General features: G+C 38.6%; 1 protein-coding gene across 2 annotated transcripts in view; it reads left to right on the top strand.

Annotated features, from left to right (window-relative positions):
* KLHL15 (kelch like family member 15) overlaps positions 1-19973 on the top strand; it is a 35200-nt gene extending 15227 nt beyond the window's left edge. Inside the window, exons 3-4 of one of the 2 annotated variants that reach the window (XM_047715623.1) lie at positions 14630-15721; positions 16036-19973. In XM_047715623.1, coding sequence (XP_047571579.1) covers positions 14630-15721; positions 16036-16047 — 1104 coding nt within the window. In that variant the 3' untranslated portion in view covers positions 16048-19973. Of the gene's footprint in view, positions 1-14629 lie in introns of both variants that reach the window. The other variant, XM_047715622.1, reaches the window with a different exon arrangement.
* The last annotated feature ends 1831 nt before the right edge of the window (positions 19974-21804 follow it).

Genomic DNA, 21804 nt, shown 5'->3' on the forward strand with positions numbered 1-21804 from the left:
GGTCAGTAGTGACAGTGGCTGAAATGAAAGTTAATACCATCGGGTAGTTTTGTAAATTATATGAAACATCTCTTGTACCTTCTGATGGATTTTGTTTGCTTGTATAGCATAGGATGTGATTATTCACCACTGGCCCAGTATTGGGTAGATCTCCTCAGAATAAAAATGTTAAGGCTTCCTTCTTGAGTTAATTTCTTAGGAAAACTTAATAAGGCCCTGGCCAAAGAGGGAGCTTTGTTTTTTTTGTAATATAGTAGAAATCTTTTAGTTTTATTTCAGTAATACCGGTAAGATAAATGGAAAGTAGTCAGTGATTCTTGTCTTAGTGATGTATGAGACTTACTGCTTATAGTAGCCTGTGGCTTTCTCTTTTATTTTAATTCCAATAGAGTTTAACATACATTGTTATATTAGTTTCAGGAGGAATGTATGGCTTTCTGAATGTTGAGAAACATTTTTGAGAGCTTATCTCTAGAAATAAAACTTCACAAACCCAACTTAAATGGAAAACTGGGTTGGGAAATAAGAATTTGAACTATTTTGCACCATACTATTTTGAGCTCCCTTGAAAATAGGGCCCATCCATTTTTCCTTTACTTAGTATGCTGCAGGTCTCAAACAAAGCCATTTTAATATCCATTATATATGCACACTGCCAGAAAGGGCACAGAAATAAAGACATGTTACATCTGTGCTGGTCCTTTTTTAGTATGAGAATCTACATGGGGAAAAGCGTAGGCAGTTTTGATTTGTGGTTTTATCCTATTTGCTGAAATTTAGAAAAACGGAATATTGATAGGTACATTTTATTTTTATTTTTATTTTTATTTTCTTTTAAGATTTTATTTATTTATTTGATAGAGGTCACAAGTCGGCAGAGAGGCAGGCAGAGAGAGAGGGAGAAGCAGACTCCCTGCTGAGCAGAGAGCCCGACGTGGGGCCTCGATCCCAGGACCCTGGGATCATGACCCGAGCTGAAGGCAGAGGCTTTAACCCACTGAGCCACCCAGGCGCCCTGGTACATTTTATTTTTAGCTTTAAATTATTAAAAACTTCCTATGACTTTCTAAACATAAAAAAAGTCTGAAAGAATATTGGAATGATCACCCATAAACACATCCTTTAGGTTAATACTGTTACCATCTTGCCACTTTGGCTTTAGCTGTGTAAAACCATTTCAGAGAATGTTGTAGACATTATGACACTTCATCCCTAACTGCTTGAGCGAGCAGCTCATCTCCCAAGAGTGAGGAAATTCGACATAACCATAATACCATTGTTGAAATTAACAGTAATGCCTTAATGTCATGTAATAGGCTCTTCATTTTGTGATTTTTCTCACTTGTCCCCTAAATGCCGTTTTTTTTTAAGCTGATTTTTTAAAGGATTTAATCAAGGTTCATACAGCATATTGGATTGTTAGGTCTCCCTTTGAATCTGGAACTGTCTCTCCTTTTTCTTGTTTGTGATGAGGATGTTCAAACATGAAAAGATGGAAGAATAGTATAACATAACTGTAGCTGTCACCTAGGTTCAAGAACTGCCCTACCCAAATGCAGTGCCGTTCCACTTCGGTTAATCAACAGTAATACCACGTGATATCTAGTCCACATTCAAATTTTCCCATTTCTCAGAGTGCCCTAGAATCTAGTCATTATTTATGTACTGCTTTTGCTTATCACATCTGTCTAATCTTAATCTAGAACAGTCCCGCACTTTTTTTTTTTTATTTTTGAGAAAGGTAAGATCTCTGATTGTCTTAGTGTGTCCCACATTCTGGCTTTGTCAGATTATTTCTTTGTGTTGGTGTTAACTTAGTTCCTATTTTCCTTAGGTGTCCTGTTAACACATCTACTTTTCAGCATTGTGTTTTTTCAGGAACAGTTACAGGGAAATATTGTCGTGATGCCAAAGAAGTCTTGGCACTTAGCAGCTCTAATCAAACTTAGAATTTACCATTTTTTTTTTTCCTTAGGAGGCTAAGTAGCCTGATCCTATGACTAAGATAATCAAGAATCTTATTCATAGTATTATTAGATTTCTTTTAGATTGTTAAAATTTCCCTCCTTTAAAAAAAATGGAGAGCCTTTCCATTCAGTTTGATGGGATTAAACTAGCTGAAGTCAAGATTAAAAGATTACTCTCTAATAAAAAAATTAGTGTATAGCTATGACTCTAGAACTGCGCTGTTCAGTAGGGTTACTGCTTGTGGCTACTGAATACTTAAGATGTGGCAAGTCTGAATTGAGATTTTTAACAATTAGGATGACAAAAAGGGTGTAAATAACCTCATTACTCATTTTTATATTGATCATAGCTTGAAATGATATTTTGGGTATACTGGGTAAAATGAAACACATTATTAAGATCAACTTCAGGTGCCTCGTTAGCGCAGTAGGTGGCATGTCAGTCTCATAAAATCAACTTCACCTTTTTACTTTCTTAAATGTGGCTATCAGAAAGTGTACAATTAATCAGTGGCTCACATTTGTGGCTCTTTATATTTCTGTTGCACAGCGCTGCTCTAGAAGTTCAAGGAGTGAGTTGTTCATTAGAAACTCTCTGAACAAGAATATGGCAAACAGTCTTTCTCACATATTAGACCCTTTCCCTGGTTTCTCAGCCTTTCAAGATGTTCTGCACGCTCTAATGTTGAATGAGCTTACCTACCTACCTATTCTTTAGCGCGGCTGATGAGGTTAACTTGAGTGTAGCATCTCTTCATCAGGATCCCGACCCTGGCCTTAGGAAAATAAAAAGCAAGTGAACAAAGCTTGATGGAAGGAACCTGTGTGGACTTTAATTCTTTCTTTGGTGGTAACAAACACATCTGAGCAGAAGCTTCGTAGTGAGGGAACGGGGCCTTCCGCCTCTCATCAGGGAATAGCCCTTTTCGTTGCGGGGACCTGAGTCTTGTCCTCCAGCTATGCTGAAATCTTTTGAGTTTATGCTTCTGTAGTATCTTTCTCCCTCATCCTCTACTTTTCTCCCCAGCTGAAAACAGACGGTCTTAACTTTTGTACTGAGTACTCTGTGGGACCATCACCAAAGAGATCGTGGCTTCCAGATTTCCTCACTGAGTTCCTTAGAAGCCACAGGGTTAAGCACACGCTTCAGCACCTCACGGTCCTCTCCCTCCCTGCTCTAGCAGCCATCGTAGGAAGCCCTTGGACCAGGAAGCGAGCAGACCTGGGTTCCACTCTGAGCAGTGCCACTTGTTCTGGGATAAGATTCCTAACCTTTCTGAGCCTGTTTTTTAATCTGCAAAAGGGAACTAACCTATAGACTCAACCTTTGTGTAGCTTTTGAGGCACAATCTGACATATATAAGGTGTTCTGGCCCAGCTTGGGTCGTTTAAAAGTTGTTAGATAGTCATGAAAATTCAGTTTATTTGCATGAACAAAATATAGCCAGAGAAATTTAATGGCACTGAAAAAAGTACAAGGTGTGGGAAAACTTCCAGATGTGCAAGCCCAATTCTGGGGATTTCGATGTATTATCAAAGAAATTAAATTTTAAATTTATTTCAAAGAAATTTTAAGAATTTCAAAGAAATTTTAAATTTTAAATTTATTTCAAAGAAATAAATTTTAAGGATCTTGTCCTTTTAATATAGTTGTTGAAGGGGTCTTAGGATTCCTTTTATCTCTAGTGGATTTTTTTAAAAAAGATTTTGTTTATTTTACAGAGAGAACGAGTAGAGGCAGTGGGAGTGACAGGGAGAGGGAGAAGCAGGATCCCTGGCTGAGCAGAGAGCCCGATGCGGGGCTCTATCCCAGGACCCTGGGATCATGACCTGAGCCAAAGGCAGACGCTTAACTGACTGAGCCACCCAGGTCCCCTCTGTAGTGGGTGTTTAAAATAGACTTCATTTTCAGTTTTTACTGACATAAATGTCTGTGGCATTTTTGTTTTTTGTTTTTTACTAGCTCTGAGGGTCTTTGCGTCTGTTAACAGAGATAAGGCCTGACATTTGTCATTCTGAATTTCAGTGATGGGAAGATTTAAATAGTTTAAACCTTGCTTTCTTCGGTCTTTTGGTTTTTAAAAACAATCACTGCCTTATTGAAAACATTTTGTGAAGTAAATGTATATTTGGCAAAATGCTATTATACTTTTTTTGTATAGAAAAGATTTTTTTAGCAAAATTGTTAAATTATTCATTAAAATACCCATATGTTGGTTCTTTAGTACAGTGACATTTTAATATTTTTGAACCTAGGGCATCTTCAACATCATAAATATGCATAAGGTAAGAGCGTGCCAATGATTCCCCTTAGAAATTGTATTAATCATAATCATAAAATCTTCCAGTTTTTCAAAAGGAAGGAAAATCTTTCAGTCCTGTAAAGATTAAAAATAACACATTTGTTCAGCTTATAATTAGGCTTTTACAGTTGGTTTTTCACTGGCTGTTCGGTAAGGGAGCAGATTATAAAGATGTATTCTGCTTTATTCTTAATGTTTTATAAACTAGCTTGTGATAGTCAGGTTCCCTAGTGTGCTTTTTTCCTCATATATTAAGTGTAATTCATCATATGGCCCCAAATTTGGGTTTATGTAACTTTTAAAGAGCAAAGCTAATGTTTTAGTGAGAAAAAAGTTTTCTTACTGAGAATATATTTGGATTTAACAAACTGTATCTGCATTTTATGAAACCTTGTTATAGAAACTTTTACAACTTTGAGATAATTTTGATAGTCTGCTGAAAAAACCCAGCTTCATTATTAGTAAAAATTAGTCCTAGTATCAGAATAAAACATGCTACAGAAGAACTTCCTAATACCTTTTTTTAAAAAAGGTTTTAACTTAAGGTGCAGAAATTGTGGCTTTAAAAGCTACATGTTAAAATGGGGGTAAGGTGTCTGGTGCTAACCTTGAGAGGGAAAGAATTCAAGGATTACAAATTAAGTGTCCCAGTATACCTTGGATACTGAAGAATGTTAGTAGCTCTCAGAACTGGTCTTCACAAAACACTGATAATCTTCCAAATGTTTTCTCTGTTAGCATAGTTGATATAGATAGCATTAACAGTGGACTGTGTGACACATAAGTAAATCGATTGTCCTTAATGTCACACTTGGATGGTGTGATATTCCGGTTAATTGAGGTGCAGACCACTTGTAATGACACTGTATGGGTACGGTTGCATCTATGTAAAATGTAGGTGCTATATGCCCTCCAGAATTCCTTTACTTAGATACTGTGACATGTTTTGACTAATCTAACACTTGAGCAATCCAAAATTTCTGTCCAGCAGCCACACCGTTACCTGTAGTGTTACCACAGTTCAGCGGAAAACTCAAAAGTTTATTTCTAATAACTTCAGCTACAGCCAGACAAATCTAGAGGAAAAAACAGAAATTTGCTTCTAACCCTCACTGAAGTACATGAGAAACATAAGCAGTGCTTTATTTGACAATACAAATGTTTGTTTGTTTGTTTGTTTTTACAAAGCCAGTAACCTAGATTTCAAATGTGAAATTTGGTTAGGGTTCCTAATAAGTTTGAGTTGTTTTTGAAGAAGTTTAAAATCCCCTTCGTCTATTAAATAGTACTTACACAGCTATAAACTTGAAATTGTTTAAACTGACAGCTAGCTCACTTGCCCCTTGGAGTGAAAGCACAGAGATGAGCAGCTTTTCTGGTAGAAACTAGGTCAATAGGTTAAGCAGACTCTCACCATTCACTTAGTGTCTTTTTCTCTATCTGTCTCCTTTTTACCTACCCCTCCTCCCCAGCCCCGTGGACTTGGCTGATTGTAATTAACATGGGCAGAGTTCTTAAAAAATCACCCAAGGTGTTTTTCTCCTCAAGTCTTAAGCCCTTATGTAGGGGAGTAGAGTGCTCTTGTTTTCTACCTTTGACTTGCTTTCATCCCAGGTTAGTAGGTTCCTGGAGGGTGCGGTAGTTCACGGTGTGGACTGCTGTTAGATTCCCCTGGGAGAGAGACTTTGGTGGGGGATGTATGAAGCAGGTAGGAACCTAGTGAAAACAGGAGTTTACAAATTCAGTCTTGCTGATTTTCCCTTTAAATAAAATAAATGGCTGAAGAAAACAAAATCCTAGAATTGGAAATTAGCCATGCAGGAAGAGATGGATACAGACAGCTATATTGAATTGTAGAAGGAGAAAGTTTTTTAATGAGTGGACGAAAAAGGAGGGAGAGAAACCAAATGATGAGCAGAAATCAAACAAGATCGGAGAAGTTAGAAAATGGAGACGAGGTTAGCAGCAGGAGAGGAACAAGGGCAAATACTAAGATTTTAGGCCTTAAAGTTTTAATTCTCAGATTTAATATTTACTCAGAAAATGTTACATGTGTCACAGGTAAGCCTTGCTCATTCAGAAGTTTTAGGATTAAACCTTTTTGGCTTTCCTTCTGTTTTACCGTGTTTTTAAATAAAATTACAGTATTTATGTAGTTGAAAATATTTCCATAAATAGGAAGAACTTTAGAATTTAGTTGTACTATCTAAATATAACTATAATGAAATAATACAATGGACTTAAGGGGCTTTCTGGAAATCATTTTCTACCTTTTAGGCTTGTGCACACTTAATTTCTAGTGGTGTTCTATGACTTGGCTGAAATTGGAAGGAAATTAGACTTTCTGAGCATACTTATTTTTGAACTACATATTTTTCACTCTAGAAAAGTTGAAGGGATAGACCACTAACCAAATGGTGCTAAAACTTGTATTAGAGGGAGTATTACGTTGAGGAGAGGCCTCTCCCTCACCCCCCACTTACGCTGGTTTCTTGACTTCGGAAGTTCTGTTCGGTTGCCTGCTTGAAGTTCTGTTCGGTTGCCTGCTTGAAGAAGAGTTACGTAAATCCTTACTAAAATTTGTCTTTACCGCTTGGTATTTGACTGCAATTACAGTATTAATGAGAGGATTTGTGCTTAGCAGGAACTGATTTTTTTTATAGCCTTATCCTTGGTCGTTAACTCAGTTTTTCAGGACAAAGGGATTAATTAAAGGTATTTTGCATCTAGCTTTTTTGGTGATGATTTTAACATAAATCAGTATAAGCTTCAGTTCTGAGCATGATTTTATAAAGAGACTTCTCCTACTAGGGTAGATGCTTTTGTAATACAGCACATAAAGACTGCTCCATGTTTTGCTGAATATCAAAATAATATTAAATGTAGCTGTGGTTCCCAGAGGTATAATTTGTTTTAGTAGATGCTTTGTTTCTGGATATTTCTTTTGAACAGATTGAATTATGGAGAGGGGATGATAAAACTGATAGCCAGGCCTGTCTTCCTTCCACATGACACCTTATACTCATCATTCTGAAAATTAGGTTAACATTTTGGGATATAGGAAGGGCCTTAGGTGTCTTCATGAAACTGATTCTTTTTATAAGGAGAAAATATCTGAACCAGAGGCTTGTCCATAATCACAGTGACTTGGGGACCGTGTCAAGCCTAAGATCTGGGATCTTTAGATTGGGGATTATTCCGGTCCCCCGTGACACTTCCCACCCCCCACTGATGGATAAACTAATAAAAAGCGTGAGGTTTCGTTTAAGTATATTGGACATTAAAAAAAAAACATTTTGAAAGGTGAAATAGCTAATAATATCTTAAATTGGCTGGCTGAAGGCCTAAAATAATTTTAGACTGTAGCCAGCTATTTTTTCTTAAATATTTTATTTTTCAGTAATTTCTCCACTCTGTGGGGCAAGAACTTACGACTCTGAGATCAAGAGTCCTATGCTCTACTGGCTGAGCCAGTTTTAGTAGATTTTTTAAATTGCAGATTTTTAATCAAAAGTAGTAGGCTCTGTGGAAATGGCTGTTTTAGTTACATCACCAGTTCTGTTTTAATTCTCAAAATTCTCAAAATATATGAATTACCTTTACAAGTTAAAAATTTAATGAATGGATGATGTAACATTTTGACAGGGGAGGGAGAAACATGGAATTTTTGGCCAGTGCTAATGGCTAGCTATTATTTCTTCACCTGAATATATATTTATAGGAACCACATTCCAATTTAATAATTTTTCACATTTTCTCCTTTATATGCACATACACAATTACATTAAAAGAAGATCAGAGGAAGAAATGGCCAATTTAGGATTTTCAGATCACTGTTTTTGAGAGGTAACAAATTTAATTTTGTATTCAGCATAAGAGAAGATGCTTTTTTGTAATATAGTTTTTAAGTATCAAAGTAAGAAAAGTAATATTGAATATATTCTAAGTATTAAGACAGCTTTTTTTAATCCTATGAAAGGATAAGGAAAGTTCTTTAGAACATGAAAGAAATGTCATTTTCCCCCATATCTTGCTTTTGGAAGCACCTGATGTACAGATAAACTGTTAGGTGGGGAGTGAATGATGGGAGAAATGCTCAAGGATGAGCCACATGTTTCTTTTTTGATAGCTCCCTTTGTTAATGCATTCAAATGACTCCATTCATACAGCCTTCCACCTTTTGTTTTAAAGCAGAATATCTGTAATTACTTTGTCCAGGATTATCAAAGAAGCATTAATTCCCCATTTCTTTGATGAAAGAAGAAACTAATTATAATTATGCTTATTTGTTTTATTTGGTTTCAGAAGAAAATTGTAGCCCTGGGAAAAGGGCAAGGTAGATCTAGAACATTGAGTTGTGACAGAGAGGAGGAGCTAAATTTCTTTGGTTAGAAGATGTTCTTGGGTTTAATCCACTATGTCAAAGACACAGCTTCCATTATTGGGGGCCTACAGGTAGAACAGGCTGGATAAAGATATGTAGCTGTGATGTGGATTTTAACAGAGTTGAAGTGACTTTTTAAATTCTTTGGAGCTGGAGTTTCAAAGGAAGACAACAGAATGGATGGAGGGAGAAAAGGACAAAGGGACCCGAAGGTTGGGTAGAAAATGAGACAGGAGAATGACTATAAGAAGTAGTTAAGCTGACTCAGTTTGATGGAATCTGTAAGAGCCTGGGTTTGGAATGTGGAAGGCTATCACACAGGCCATGGTGCCTCGTCCTCATGTGATGCCAGGACCCCTCCATGGCGCTCCTGATACGTGGTCCCACCTGGACTACCTCCACTGGCAGGAATGCTGACTCCAGAGGTGGCAGTCCTGACTTGGGGAGAATATGTACCCATACCCTTCTTACCATAGTCCTTGTAAAAAAAAAAAAAAACCAAGTACAGACCTATATAGAACCCAAAAAGGGGCAACTGTATGTTGTATGTGTATACATATGTTTTCCTCTGAATATACTGCCAGCTGTGTAAAAGGGTCCATTTTTTTTTTAAAGATTTTATTTATTTATTTGTCATAGAGAGAGAAGCGAGAGTGAGCACAGTTAGACAGAGTGGCAGGCAGAGAGAGGCAGAGGGAGAAGCAGGCTCGCTGCCAAGCAAGGAGCCCGATGTGGGACTCGATCCCAGGACGCTGGGATCATGACCTGAGCCGAAGGCAGCTGCCCAACCAACTGAGCCACCCAGGCGTCCCAAAAGGGTCCATTTTTATTTTTTGAGAATGTTATACTCTTCTGCAGTTTTTATCACTTGACATTTGAACAGCTGTGTTCATGCGTGTGGATTAACCTCCTCCTTTTTAATGACTGCATATGGTAAAGACTGCATACGAGAGTTCAGCCAACCAGTGTCTTATTTGTGAGATATTTGAGTTGTCCTGGTTTCTGTGCTCCTAAAATAATGTGATGAACATCCATTATCTTGACAGTTCTAATTACAAAGCTTCTGCCTATGCTGGCCCAAAAATCTTCCTTCTAACTTCCACTGACTGGTCCCGAAAACAGTTGCCATCTTTCTCCCGAGTTTTCTCTTGAGTTTAAACATTCCTTGTCAGTTTTACCATTTTTTCATATGGTTTGGATCCCTTTGCTGTCTGGGATGTGGTCCGCTTTGTGATGTCTAAATTGTAGTGATGGAACTCAGCCCTCTTAGCTGTGGTTTCACCAAATGGAGAGGGTGGGATTGTCTGTTTTAATTCAGTCCATGATTTTCTTCTGCCCTATCGCATTGTTAGTCTGTATTGAGGGTAGTCATTTACAGCTTTCCATTGGAGTTTATGGATCCCTGGGGTATTTGACAAAAAGCTGTGGACTTCCCACCCTCTCACTTTACTGCGCCCCACCCCCCGCTCCCCGAATGCATTAACACAGGTATTTCTGCAGTTTTATGTGGTTCATGGGTCCCTGGTGTTTCTCTTTATCATTGGACTTGTTGATTACTTTGCCAAATTCATAGGTTCTCTCATTCTCTGCCAGTTCTGTTATGTCCTCATTCAACTGGAAGTGGTCAAGGTTTGGCATTGCTGGGTGAGTCCATGCTGCCTCCCAGCGTGTAGCGCTTTCTTATCGCAAGTGGTGTTTTTTTTAACAATACAGATCAGCCTCAGGCTAACCAGTCTGTAGTTTGGAAGTCTGGCTTCTAGTACTTTCCCATTCATGATTCCACACAGATTACGAAAAGCAATTAAGCAGCCTTATCTGTGAAGCCTCTCAGGATCCCAGGATGTGATTTTGAGATCAAATGACTTGAATTTAATGAGAATATCTATCTAGTTTTTCTTTTTTTTTTTTTTCTCAGCCATCTTGGATTTAAGTTTCTTCTTAGTCATTGTGTTTGATCTTCAGATTAGAAAGAAGAAAACATCCTTAGCCAAGAATGGAAATAAAATAGGAGAAGGCTATTTGTCTTTGTTACTATTACATTAACCACCCCATCCAGGAGGAGCTTCCCTTTTGCCTCTACTTCTTTTTACTCTAACCTCTAAGACGCAGTTTATTCATTATCTGGCGCTTTGTAAAGTCACAGTTCATCCTGAGGCTTTAGCCTCGTTCACAATATGCTTACAGCTCCATTTCACCCTTTGTAATACTTGTTTTTTGTGGGTTTTTTTTTAACCATCTGTTGTAAGTGGTTTTTTAACATCTGAATTCCAGAAAGTTCTCTGTGCAGCACATCAGATTTTTTAGATACTTTCCCCTTTTCTTCCCCTCATCAGTGTGTTTTGCAATTATGCAGTCAGCATTATGCTTTTGAGAGCCTCCAAGCCTTCTTGAGCTTCTTTACACAGTTTCCGATCTTGGAATTGATCCTAATTTTCCTTTAAAAAACTTGAAATCTGCCTATCCAATATGTGCAACATTCCCCTTCCCTTCTCGATTTCCAAATGACATGGCTGCTTTCTGTAAAGCTTCCTCCTCCTTGCATCTTACCAATCATGTTTTATTGGGGAGAATTAGGTCCAGAGTAACAGTTTCTCTCCTTTCTCCTCTTACTTTGGAAAGACTGAATTTTTATGCAGACCAAAAGTACATCATCAGACGCACTGACTTAAGCTGACACTTTTACAGATGTCCGCTGGTCAGTGATGGTAGCTAAGAATGGCTGTTTGTTGTACATTGCCACATGACAGGCACCATAGTCTCCTTTTCACATAGATGATCTTGCTTGTCTCCTGCCTTAGGGTTATGAGCCATAGGTACTAGTATTGTTTTCCTAGTAATACAGATGAGGAAATGGCTATAAGGATGTTGAGTTACTTGCCCAAGATCCCACAACTCCTGAGGGCCAAGGTCGGATATTTTCTCTACTGGATTCTTAATCGGCTGTCCTGGGCAGCTTGACGTGGTGCTTAATTACAGTGCTGGACAGGATTCTGTTACTTCAAAACCTGTGTAGCTCTCAGGCCAGTGGCTGTGCACAGTAGGCACTTAAATATTTTAATTTGAGTTTTATGTTTCTTGTTGATTTCCAGGGTATTGCCTTTTAGCTCTTGCAATTAAGAAAAAGGTGAGGAAAAATGGGTGAGGTACACCATTAGGCAATTCATAGAAGAAATGGAAAGACAAAAAGATGCTCGTTTTTCCTAAGCAAATATGTATTTGATGGTTTTAAGAAACCCAGTTTTTAAATGGCAAGACTCTTTTTGTTTATAAATATGATACATAAAAAAGAATGCAGAGATGTTTGTGAAGTTTCAGAGATAATCATTATTAACGCAAGCAGGCATACACAAAATCTTATTCAATTAAGCTACCAGTGTACAATTGCTTTTTTAAAAAACTGAATCTATTATGAACATCGTTCCATGTTAATAAACACTCGGTGATGATGGCGATACAGGTTTCCATTGTTTCTCATAAGTAATTGAAGCTCACTTCATTTCCTTTGTTCTGTACGTTTTTATGTGTGAAGCAAAAGTAGAGGATGAGACTTCAGATCTATATTTTTTATTATTAGACTGTTTATTGAAATTACTTCTTTACCATTCATTATTTGATCTCTTCTACATTAGGTGTTTTGCTAGGAAGAGTGGGGTTGGATGTCCAGTCATTGTGATCCACGCAATTGATTTTTTTTTTTAAAGATTTTATTTATTTATTTGACAGACAGAAATCACAAGTAGGCAGAGAGTCAGGCAGAGAGAGAGAGGGAGAAGCAGGCTTCCCGCTGAGGAGAGAGCCCGATGCGGGGCTCGATCCCAGGACCCTGGGATCATGACCTGAGCCGAAGGCAGAGGCTTTAACCCACTGAGCCACCCAGGCGCCCCCGCAATTGATTTTTTGTTTTAAGAACCATTATACTATCTTTTCTTTGAGAAGGATCATTAGGATAACTTGTTGAACATGTATGTTAAGTGTTTTAATAAATGAGTTTGTCATTTAAAGAGTTTTCTAATGAGTAGTGGAAGCTGTGCAGTAACCTATTGGAAATAGCTTTGGAGCAAGACTGTCCTTGTGCAAGTTTCAGATCCCAGCTCTATCAGTTTTAGTTATGTAAACAATTTGGGCAAGTCACTTAAGGGTCTATGCCTCAGTTTTTTCATCTTATAATTGATCCTCATTTTTTCAGGAAAATAGTGATGATTGTTACTCTCTTATGGGAGGAATAATTTAACTTGAGATACTACATGTAAAGCCCCAGTGAAGTATTGATATCCATTTTGTCTCTTTTACGCAGTAAGACAAGGAATTCTCAACCTTTTTTTGTGCTGTTTACCCTTTCGCTAGCCTGGTGAAACCCACGGAAGGACCCCTTCTCAGAATAATGATATTAAATCCATAAAGTTCAGTGCTTGGGATTACAAAGGAAGCCAATTGAAAGACGGTTACCAAAATACTTAAAACACATTTGTGGTCCTTTCTGTTTCAGACTTTCTTTGGACCGAGGTGGAGAATGAATGAGAAAGATAGGGAAGAGGCGCCTGGGTGGCTCAGTGGGTTAAAGCCTCTGCCTTCGGCTCGGGTCATGATCCCAGGGTCCTGGGATCGAGCCCCGCATCGGGCTCTCTGCTCAGCGAGGAGCCTGCTCCCTCCTCTCTCTCTCTCTACCAGCCTCTCTGCCTACTTGTGATCTCTGTCTGTCAAATAAATAAATAAAATCTTTAAAAAAAGAGAGAGAAAGATAGGGGAAAGGGAGGAAAAAGGGCAGAGGTATGAAAAGGAAGCTCCTAGGTAAATGCCTGGTGCTGGCTCCCTCCCAAGCAGTCACCCTGGATCCCCACGGGTGCCTGGACCTTGCCATGTCCGCGTCCTCCCAGCAGTTCAGATGGATCACCAGTGAGGTGGAATGCCTCTCCCGTGTCCCGTAGTGACAGCACTCTCCAGAGCACCTCAAGTCTAAATTCTCAGATCAGTCGGAGTCCTCGCTTTTGTAACCTATCCCTACTTCACGTCCGTCATGCACTTGTGCCCGTTTTCTCTCTCAATATCTGATTTTCCCGTCGACATGGGAGACTCTCACTTCATCCTTGTCATTATGACACAGGCTTTTTCTTCATGGTTGTCCAGCTTCCTACCTCTTCCACGAGGCAGCCCGTGTTTTGGGCCGGTTTGGTCTGTTCCCTGTCTTCACATCTGCAGCACTCAAAGATGGTCTCTGCGCTCTCGTTCCCAACCGTCAACCACCTCGTTTGCTTGTTGGCAAATCTGTGTCTATTTTCATTTCCCCAAACATATTTGAAGTTCTTTGAGGAAACAGACCCCATCTTATACTTAACATTTTTGTCTCGCTGTGGAACTTAGCACAGTACTTAAAAGTGCTTCCTAAGATCTTGGTTAAAAAAAAAATCATCACAATGAGATAGTTCCAACTCCAAAAACAAAAAGGAAAAAATTGGACCTTGTCACCTGCTTGATGGTTGTAGGAGTTGCTGATATCCGACCAAGTCTTTATAGCAAAAACCTACTGAGAATTTTGCGTCTTTTCAAATTTTTACTAACTCACTAACTTGATTGCCCAAGTTATTCAGTCATGGTTGCTCTTACAGTGTTCCTTGTGGTTAAGGAAACCATGGCCGTGACTCCCTCTACTGTGAAACCTCTGTTTGTCCTCATAATCACCACTTATATCCCAGGGCCTGACATAGAATAGATGATTAGTACATTTTGCTAGAGGAATTTAGCTTGTGCCTGGAAAATAGCTTGTTTACTTTCAAAGGCTTGGGACTGTGCATAGATTATTATAAAAACAAATATATAATAGCTTTGTTTAAAAAAAGTATGTGATCTTAACAGGAAAAGCAGTTTTAGTACAGCAAGCCTCAGATCATACACTAGTCTCCTTAGTTGGCTTTGATATATATATTTTTTTGCCATTGATGTTCTTTCTTTTGGTTAAATTATTTTACTTGTATTCTTAGGTTAAGACATCCGAATTTTATAGATACTCCCGACAGCTGCGCTATGAAGTTGACCAAGCATTGAATTACTTTCAGAACGTTCACCAGCAGCCTTTGTTGGACATGAAATCCAGCCGCATCCGCTCTGCCAAACCCCAAACTACAGTATTCCGAGGAATGATTGGACATAGCATGGTTAACAGTAAAATCCTTCTCTTAAAGAAACCAAGAGTCTGGTGGGAGCTGGAGGGCCCGCAGGTTCCTCTGCGCCCGGACTGCCTTGCTATTGTCAATAACTTCGTGTTCTTGTTGGGCGGGGAAGAACTAGGCCCAGATGGCGAATTCCATGCTTCTTCCAAAGTGTTCAGGTATGACCCGAGGCAGAACTCTTGGCTCCGGATGGCAGACATGTCAGTGCCACGTTCAGAGTTTGCAGTTGGTGTTATTGGGAAGTTTATTTACGCCGTAGCTGGCAGAACCAGAGATGAGACTTTCTATTCAACCGAGAGATACGACATCACCAATGATAAATGGGAATTCGTGGATCCTTATCCAGTTAACAAATATGGACATGAAGGGACAGTGCTCAACAACAAGTTGTTTATCACCGGTGGAATCACCTCATCTTCCACCTCCAAACAAGTGTGCGTGTTCGACCCCAGTAAAGAAGGGACCATAGAACAGCGGACCAGAAGAACGCAAGTGGTTACCAACTGTTGGGAGAATAAGAGCAAAATGAATTACGCAAGATGCTTTCACAAGATGATTTCTTACAACGGCAAGCTTTATGTCTTCGGTGGTGTCTGTGTGATCTTGAGGGCCTCTTTTGAGTCTCAGGGATGCCCTTCCACAGAAGTGTACAACCCCGAGACTGATCAGTGGACCATCTTGGCGTCCATGCCCATTGGCAGAAGTGGCCACGGTGTGACTGTGCTGGACAAACAAATAATGGTTCTCGGAGGCCTTTGCTACAACGGTCATTACAGCGATTCCATCCTTACTTTTGATCCAGAAGAAAACAAGTGGAAGGAAGATGAGTACCCGCGGATGCCCTGCAAGCTGGATGGTTTACAAGTGTGCAACCTGCACTTCCCGGAATATATACTGGACGAGGTCAGGCGTTGCAACTAATGACATCTTTCTCCCTTTAAAAAAAGCCAAACGGAAGATTTGTTTGTGACAAAGTAGTTAATTAAAAAAAGTAAAGAAAAACCTCACCAGTTTTACTATCAAAGCCATTGGTCTAATATCGTAAAAAGTTTTTCATTCTGTGCTAGCATCTGTTTTTTTTTTCCTTTTTAGTGGCCTCAAACTCATGCAATAAGTTCATTCTAAGCGCTAGCTCTTGAAACTGCTTCCAGAAGCAGTTTAATAGAGTGATCCACTTATCTGGGAAGTTGATTTTATGCTTTAAACATTTCTTTCAGATGTCAGCGTAGGAGTCCTGCATCTTCTAAGAGAAGACATGATAAGTGTCACTGGATGTAATTTCGGTTCCTATCTCGATCTGAAATCTTTTGGAACGTTTCAGTGTATTACAGTCTGTTAGACCTTTTGGTTTTATAATTTAAGTTTAAAACTCTTGACCTTTTTGCATGGCTTTTTGCTGAAAATGCAAAAATATAAATTTTCTACAAAATTAACTTTTTTATATTCAAAACACTATTTCTAAGCTGCCTTCTCTTATCTGCATTGTGTTAGTGAAAGCATATCCATACTTGCATACATCTTATGAACATATAAGGCACATCTCCTTTTATGCGTGGTTAGGATTCTATATTTTTAAGCTAGTGCACTTGCACACACGGTTTGCCATACTTGTTGAATTTTAGATGTAACGTCTTTTCGTGTATTAACATTTTTAGAAAGTTAAAATAACTGGAGTCCTCATTGGTAATCAAAGTAGCCTATGTTCAGTCCATACTGATTCAGTAATATTGGAACTCTGTGTATTCCTGAAACATGTATGGATTTCTGAAAACTAACATATTTTCTTTTCAAAAGTAAACGTTAGTGTTCCTTATTCAATGTATGTCTTCTTTTTGAAAATGTTTTTCTTTGCAGTCTGTTTAACGTTACCCTGTTTTTAGTGAGAATCGGAGTGGTAGACGCAGCCCGGGCCTTGCGGCGTGCAAGCACTTTTAAAGAGCATTTAGGTCATACCAGACTCCTAAATAGAGGCCCCTTAAAAGTAAGTGCAACTCCCATTCTTTACACTCAGTAAGGCTGCTGCGTCTGTTATTGAACGGAAAGTAGCAACTCGTGGAAAATTTGAGCTCATTTTTGATGTAGAGGTAAGAAACAGAATTATAATCTTACTGGTCATATCTACTTGTTTATTTAGTACAGAATACTTAGTGGCACCGGGGATGTAAGCCCCCAGCCTTTGTTTTATTTACTGAAAGCTACTAGCATGAAGGATAGTAACCTCAAAGTTCAGAACAGATCAAGAATAACTGTTTAAAAGCATTTATAGTAAGTGTTTTAGGATTAGCCGTGCACCTTTCAACTCTTTAAACTCAGAAGGAAGAACAAGATTAAGCAAGAATAACCAGGGAGTGGATCATTCACATGGATGCCATTTTCTCCTGAGTAGAGTCTATATCTGATACAGACTAGTTCTACACTGGCAGAACTTGCCAGGTCTTAGGATATTGGTGCAATATTGCAATGCCTTCTTCTGTGGCTGTTGTATAAATTTTCTAGTTTCACTTTTTTTTTTTTTTTTTTTTTTTTTTTTTGCTGCTGCCACCACTGAACACAAAATGGAAGAGTGAAGTCACGGAAATGTGAAGACTTTTGGGTTTTTTTTTTTTTTTTTTTTTTTTTTTTTTTGCAATTAGATAACTATGAAGAAAAACACCTGATTTTAAAACTCCAAAACCGGAGGCATTTGAGTTTAAGAAACAGTCAGGTACACAAGTGGTTTTTGAGAATGAGAAAGAAACATTGGCGTTGGTTTTAGAAATCAAGTTAATGATATTCTTTTGTATATGAGACTTAAATTTTTATTAAGTGGTTCTGTCATTTACTTTCACTTTCTAAAAATGGAATTCAGTATCTTGTTTGCCATAGTAATATGAGTAAAAGTCTTTTTCTGCCTTTTAAAAAGCATTTTTAATCATTTTACTTTTGAAAGATAGGCATTAGGTTAGCCATTTAATTCTTTTTCTAATACATTAGTTGGTTTAGTGTTTTGTATGTGTGCTGTCTTGCTTTAAAGAAAATAACAATAACGTCTTCATTACTTTCCTCATCGTTGTCTTTTGCTGGAAAAAACCGAGACAGGGTACCCCATCAGGCTTTTATACTTAACACACCAGTGGTGGTTCTCTTTAATTGCTTAGGTATGGCTTCATAGCCCTAGTTAGGGTAAAGTCTGGGCAAACAGTTGCATATTCTTGGTCTCCATTCTCAAGACACAAGACCAAGATCAAAGTTCACATTTTAGAAAATTTCTGAAATCTTAACTTGAACTAACTCTGGGTTCAGCTTCACACATAAGTCATGTCTGACCTGATGTTAGCTGTAATCAGTTTTGAGCTTTAAGAATAGTTGCTATTGCTTGGGTTCTGAATGTATTGAGAAAACTCACCTGTTTATATGTAGTGCTAATATAGGTTATTTTAAATCCATGATTAACTTACATTCCCTTTTAAAATTGTGGTTTAATTGTTGAAAGAGATTTATTTTTGTTATACTAAACTATGGAAAATTTTTCCATAGAATTTTTTTCAAGTTTATTTTTTGTGTGCTTCATTTGGAACCATTTTTGTTAATATACATTGTATGTGCTCAAAATAGTTGTTTTTAAAAAATTCAGTCAGATTGGAAACTATACAGTGTAACTGTTGTGATCCTTGTGTGTTTTCACTTTACATTTTAAACGGCAGACTTTACAAAAATAGCCGATTTTCATTAATTACATCTTAATTAGAAATGTTTGTTCTCCATATCTTTGACCCTCTCAGTTTTGATTTTAGTCTGCTTAAAGAAAATCCTTGCACTACAGCCGTTTCATAAAATTCAAAATTCTCACATTGAAGGTTTTATATTGGAAGAAATACTACTGGTTTTTAAAAAAGCAAAGCTTAATAGAACTATTAGCTTTTCTTGAGACAGCATTCTCTGTGTCCTCATTACTCTGCTCTGTGTGCGTGTTACTCTAATTTGTGAAATATTGACTGAGCCCTTCACTTATCTTTTCTAAAGCAGCACCTTTGGACACCTCATTCTGGGAAGCCTGCTCGAGTCATAGTAAAGGACACACACATTTGTGTGAGGAGAAGTGGTAAAAATGGAGAGTTTTGTCTTAATTACATGAAACTAAGCTTTAAAATATTTTATAACAAATTATTTGAGCTGCATAATCTAAACATGTCAAACGTTCAGTGGGACTATTTTTATATATGTATATGTGGTTGTAGGTCATAACATTTCAGTTTATAATATAAATTGATATTTCAGTTTATAAGCTATCTCAGAAAAGACTAGCTCTTTTGAGAATACATAATTTAAAGTTTTAGACTGAAGTAAAACACAACATAGATAATAGTGTAAATTAGATATAACTGAGGGCTATATGGCAGTAAAACTGCTAGTGCCATTTTTCTTTTTTGCCTATTACACATTTTTGATTTTTTTTTTTTGTACTCTGAACATTTTTAGGGATCATATGTTTGTTCAATCAGATTAGAGTTGGTTTGGGAATAAATATCTTCTAAAAAGAGATTTATCTTCAAAATGAAAGTCCTGAAAAATTAGTTTATTGAGAGTTTATAAAGTCAAATATTCAATAGACATAGACTGGAATCGGTAAGCTCGTGGAAGTCCTAGCCTTTTAGTACATGTACCCGTGTAACTTCGGTGTTACACGAGCAACGCCGAGAGAATGCCATCAGCTTGCTTTGTTCCCCCTCGATATTCTTGGATTTTCTTTTTACATCTTTGGGAACAACTGCATTAAAAACCTTATCTATCAGTGTGTCGGTAAGGATTAGGTGTTCGCTTTCTGAAGGAGAGTTACAGTGAGGTGGTCAGAGAGGTTATTTTCTACCTAACTTGTATATGCCCTCTACCTCTTGGGCATCCTTTGTCTATAGAAAAATATTTTGACCTTTAGGTACATTTTGGGCCAGTAGTCAAATAATCCTAGGGCCGATTTAAAAATCTTAGAATAATTTAAGGTTTGCCTTTTATACCTGTTTTGAAAGCCTTTACATTTTTGTCAGGTAATTTTTCCCAAGCCGTGAATATAATCTATTCAAACATGTTTATGCTATCCATTCTGTTTTTAAATTGAAAAAAAAAATGTTAAAAGTGTTTATGAAGAAAAGTTTAAATAAAATATTTTTAATCTTTAAAATAGATTTTTCTCTTATTATTTGCTATCTTTATGCAACCCATCACTTTCAGAGTCACTGAGGACTTGATTAACAGTATACATTTTGTTTTCCTTCAGTGTGCCAAGGAAGTGCCACAGAAATGGGATTTCTACCAATGCTTTCAGCCACAGATTCAAATGAGTGCATTAGAGTGAAATTATTTACACTTACATGCAGTGGAAATTTTATAATGAAGTCAAGTAATTAAAGTTCCACTAACGCAGAGTTTTGCAGAATGGAAATGCAGTGTGGTGGTTTTGTAGGTTCCCTTTAGCATTTATGATTGATCGTTCTTAAATGCATTTCTGAAATTAGTGAATAGGCAGAAACGAAGCTAGCTACATCACAGGCCCTTGGATGTACATAGGCCCGTGTGTGCCTTCTTTAAAATGGACTCCTGAGAAATCTCAGCAGGATTCCCTAGATCCTGGCCTCAAGCCACCCTTCCAGCCTCTTTCTCTCTGTCACTTCTCACACTCCATTCTCTTGTGATCTGTTAGTTTCCAGCCTCAAATTACTTGCCTTCTTTCCCCTTCCCTGCTTGCGAAATCCACTTATTTTCCCACCTCAACTCAGATGCTCTCCTCTTTTCTGGAAACCTGGGTTATATCTTCCATTGGATTAATTGCCTCTTCTACACTCAGCATATTCGTAGCTCTTCATTTCATTTTCATAATAGTTGGGTAGAATTCTTTCTCCACAACGACATCATAGTCTCCTTGGACGAAAGGATCTTTTATTTCTCTTCGTACGCTCACATCTAGCGTGACACTTTCTGTGGCCCACAGGCGCAGAGCTAAATGTTGCAGCGCGTGACAGATGCCGTCTGAGCTCCAGGCACATGCTGTAGGCGTTTGGAAGAGGGAGATGCAGTTCCCGCCAGTTTTGTCTTGCTTAGTCTACGCAGTCCTTGCCCTTGCCCTCCACACCTATGGCTTCAACAACCTTCTGTCCTGAAACCTGTCAAATCTGTGTCTCAACCCAGAGTCCCACCCATCTCCTGAACATCTCGCGTACACGTTCTGTCAGAATTTCAAACCCAACAAGTGCAAACCTGAATGCATGAGCTCCTTCCCAAACACCTGCCCCTTGTCCTGTGTTCCCTCGGTTATGTGGCCGTACCATTGCCCGGTATTGTTCAAGTCCGAAGCCTAGGAATGGTCTACCACTCCCTCTGTCCGCTTCGCCCCAGCATCTTGGTTCATTCAGGCCCTCGTTATTCTTACTGGCCGGGCCGCCTGGAGCTGGCTTTCTGATCTGCCTCCCTTTTCTACACTGCTGCTGGAGGGAGCTTCTGAAGCGTAGACCATCCTGAGATTCAACAGCCTTTCATAATCTCCCTTCACTCTGAGAATAAGATCCAGACTCCGCAGGGCGCCACACAAAACCCTTCGTGTTTTGCTACCTTTGTACCTGTCCAGTCTTCTACACCCCACATTCTAGCTACGTAAGCAACTTGGAGTCCCCTGAATACACTGTTCCCTATGGCCTCTCTGCCTTTGCCCGTGCTCTTCTCCTTTGCCTGTCCTGGCCACGCCTCCTTTGGCCTGCAAGAACCAGCCTGGACATCACAGCCTTTGTCAAGTCTCCTTGTACACCCTGGCCCAGGTTAACTGTGCCATTGGCCTTACCACAGCACCTTGTGGACACCCCCAGCCCGCCTCTTCTGACATCTGGGTTGTAACTCTTTTCTATCTCACCCTTAACTGTACTCCTTGACGGCAGTACCCTTAACTGTACTCCTTGGTGGTGTCTTTATTTTCCAAAAGTCTGACTCACACCAGGCACATGGGAAGGCCTCCTTAAAAAAAA

Source organism: Lutra lutra, chromosome X (genome assembly GCF_902655055.1).
Source record: "Lutra lutra chromosome X, mLutLut1.2, whole genome shotgun sequence".
NCBI lineage: Eukaryota > Metazoa > Chordata > Mammalia > Carnivora > Mustelidae > Lutra > Lutra lutra.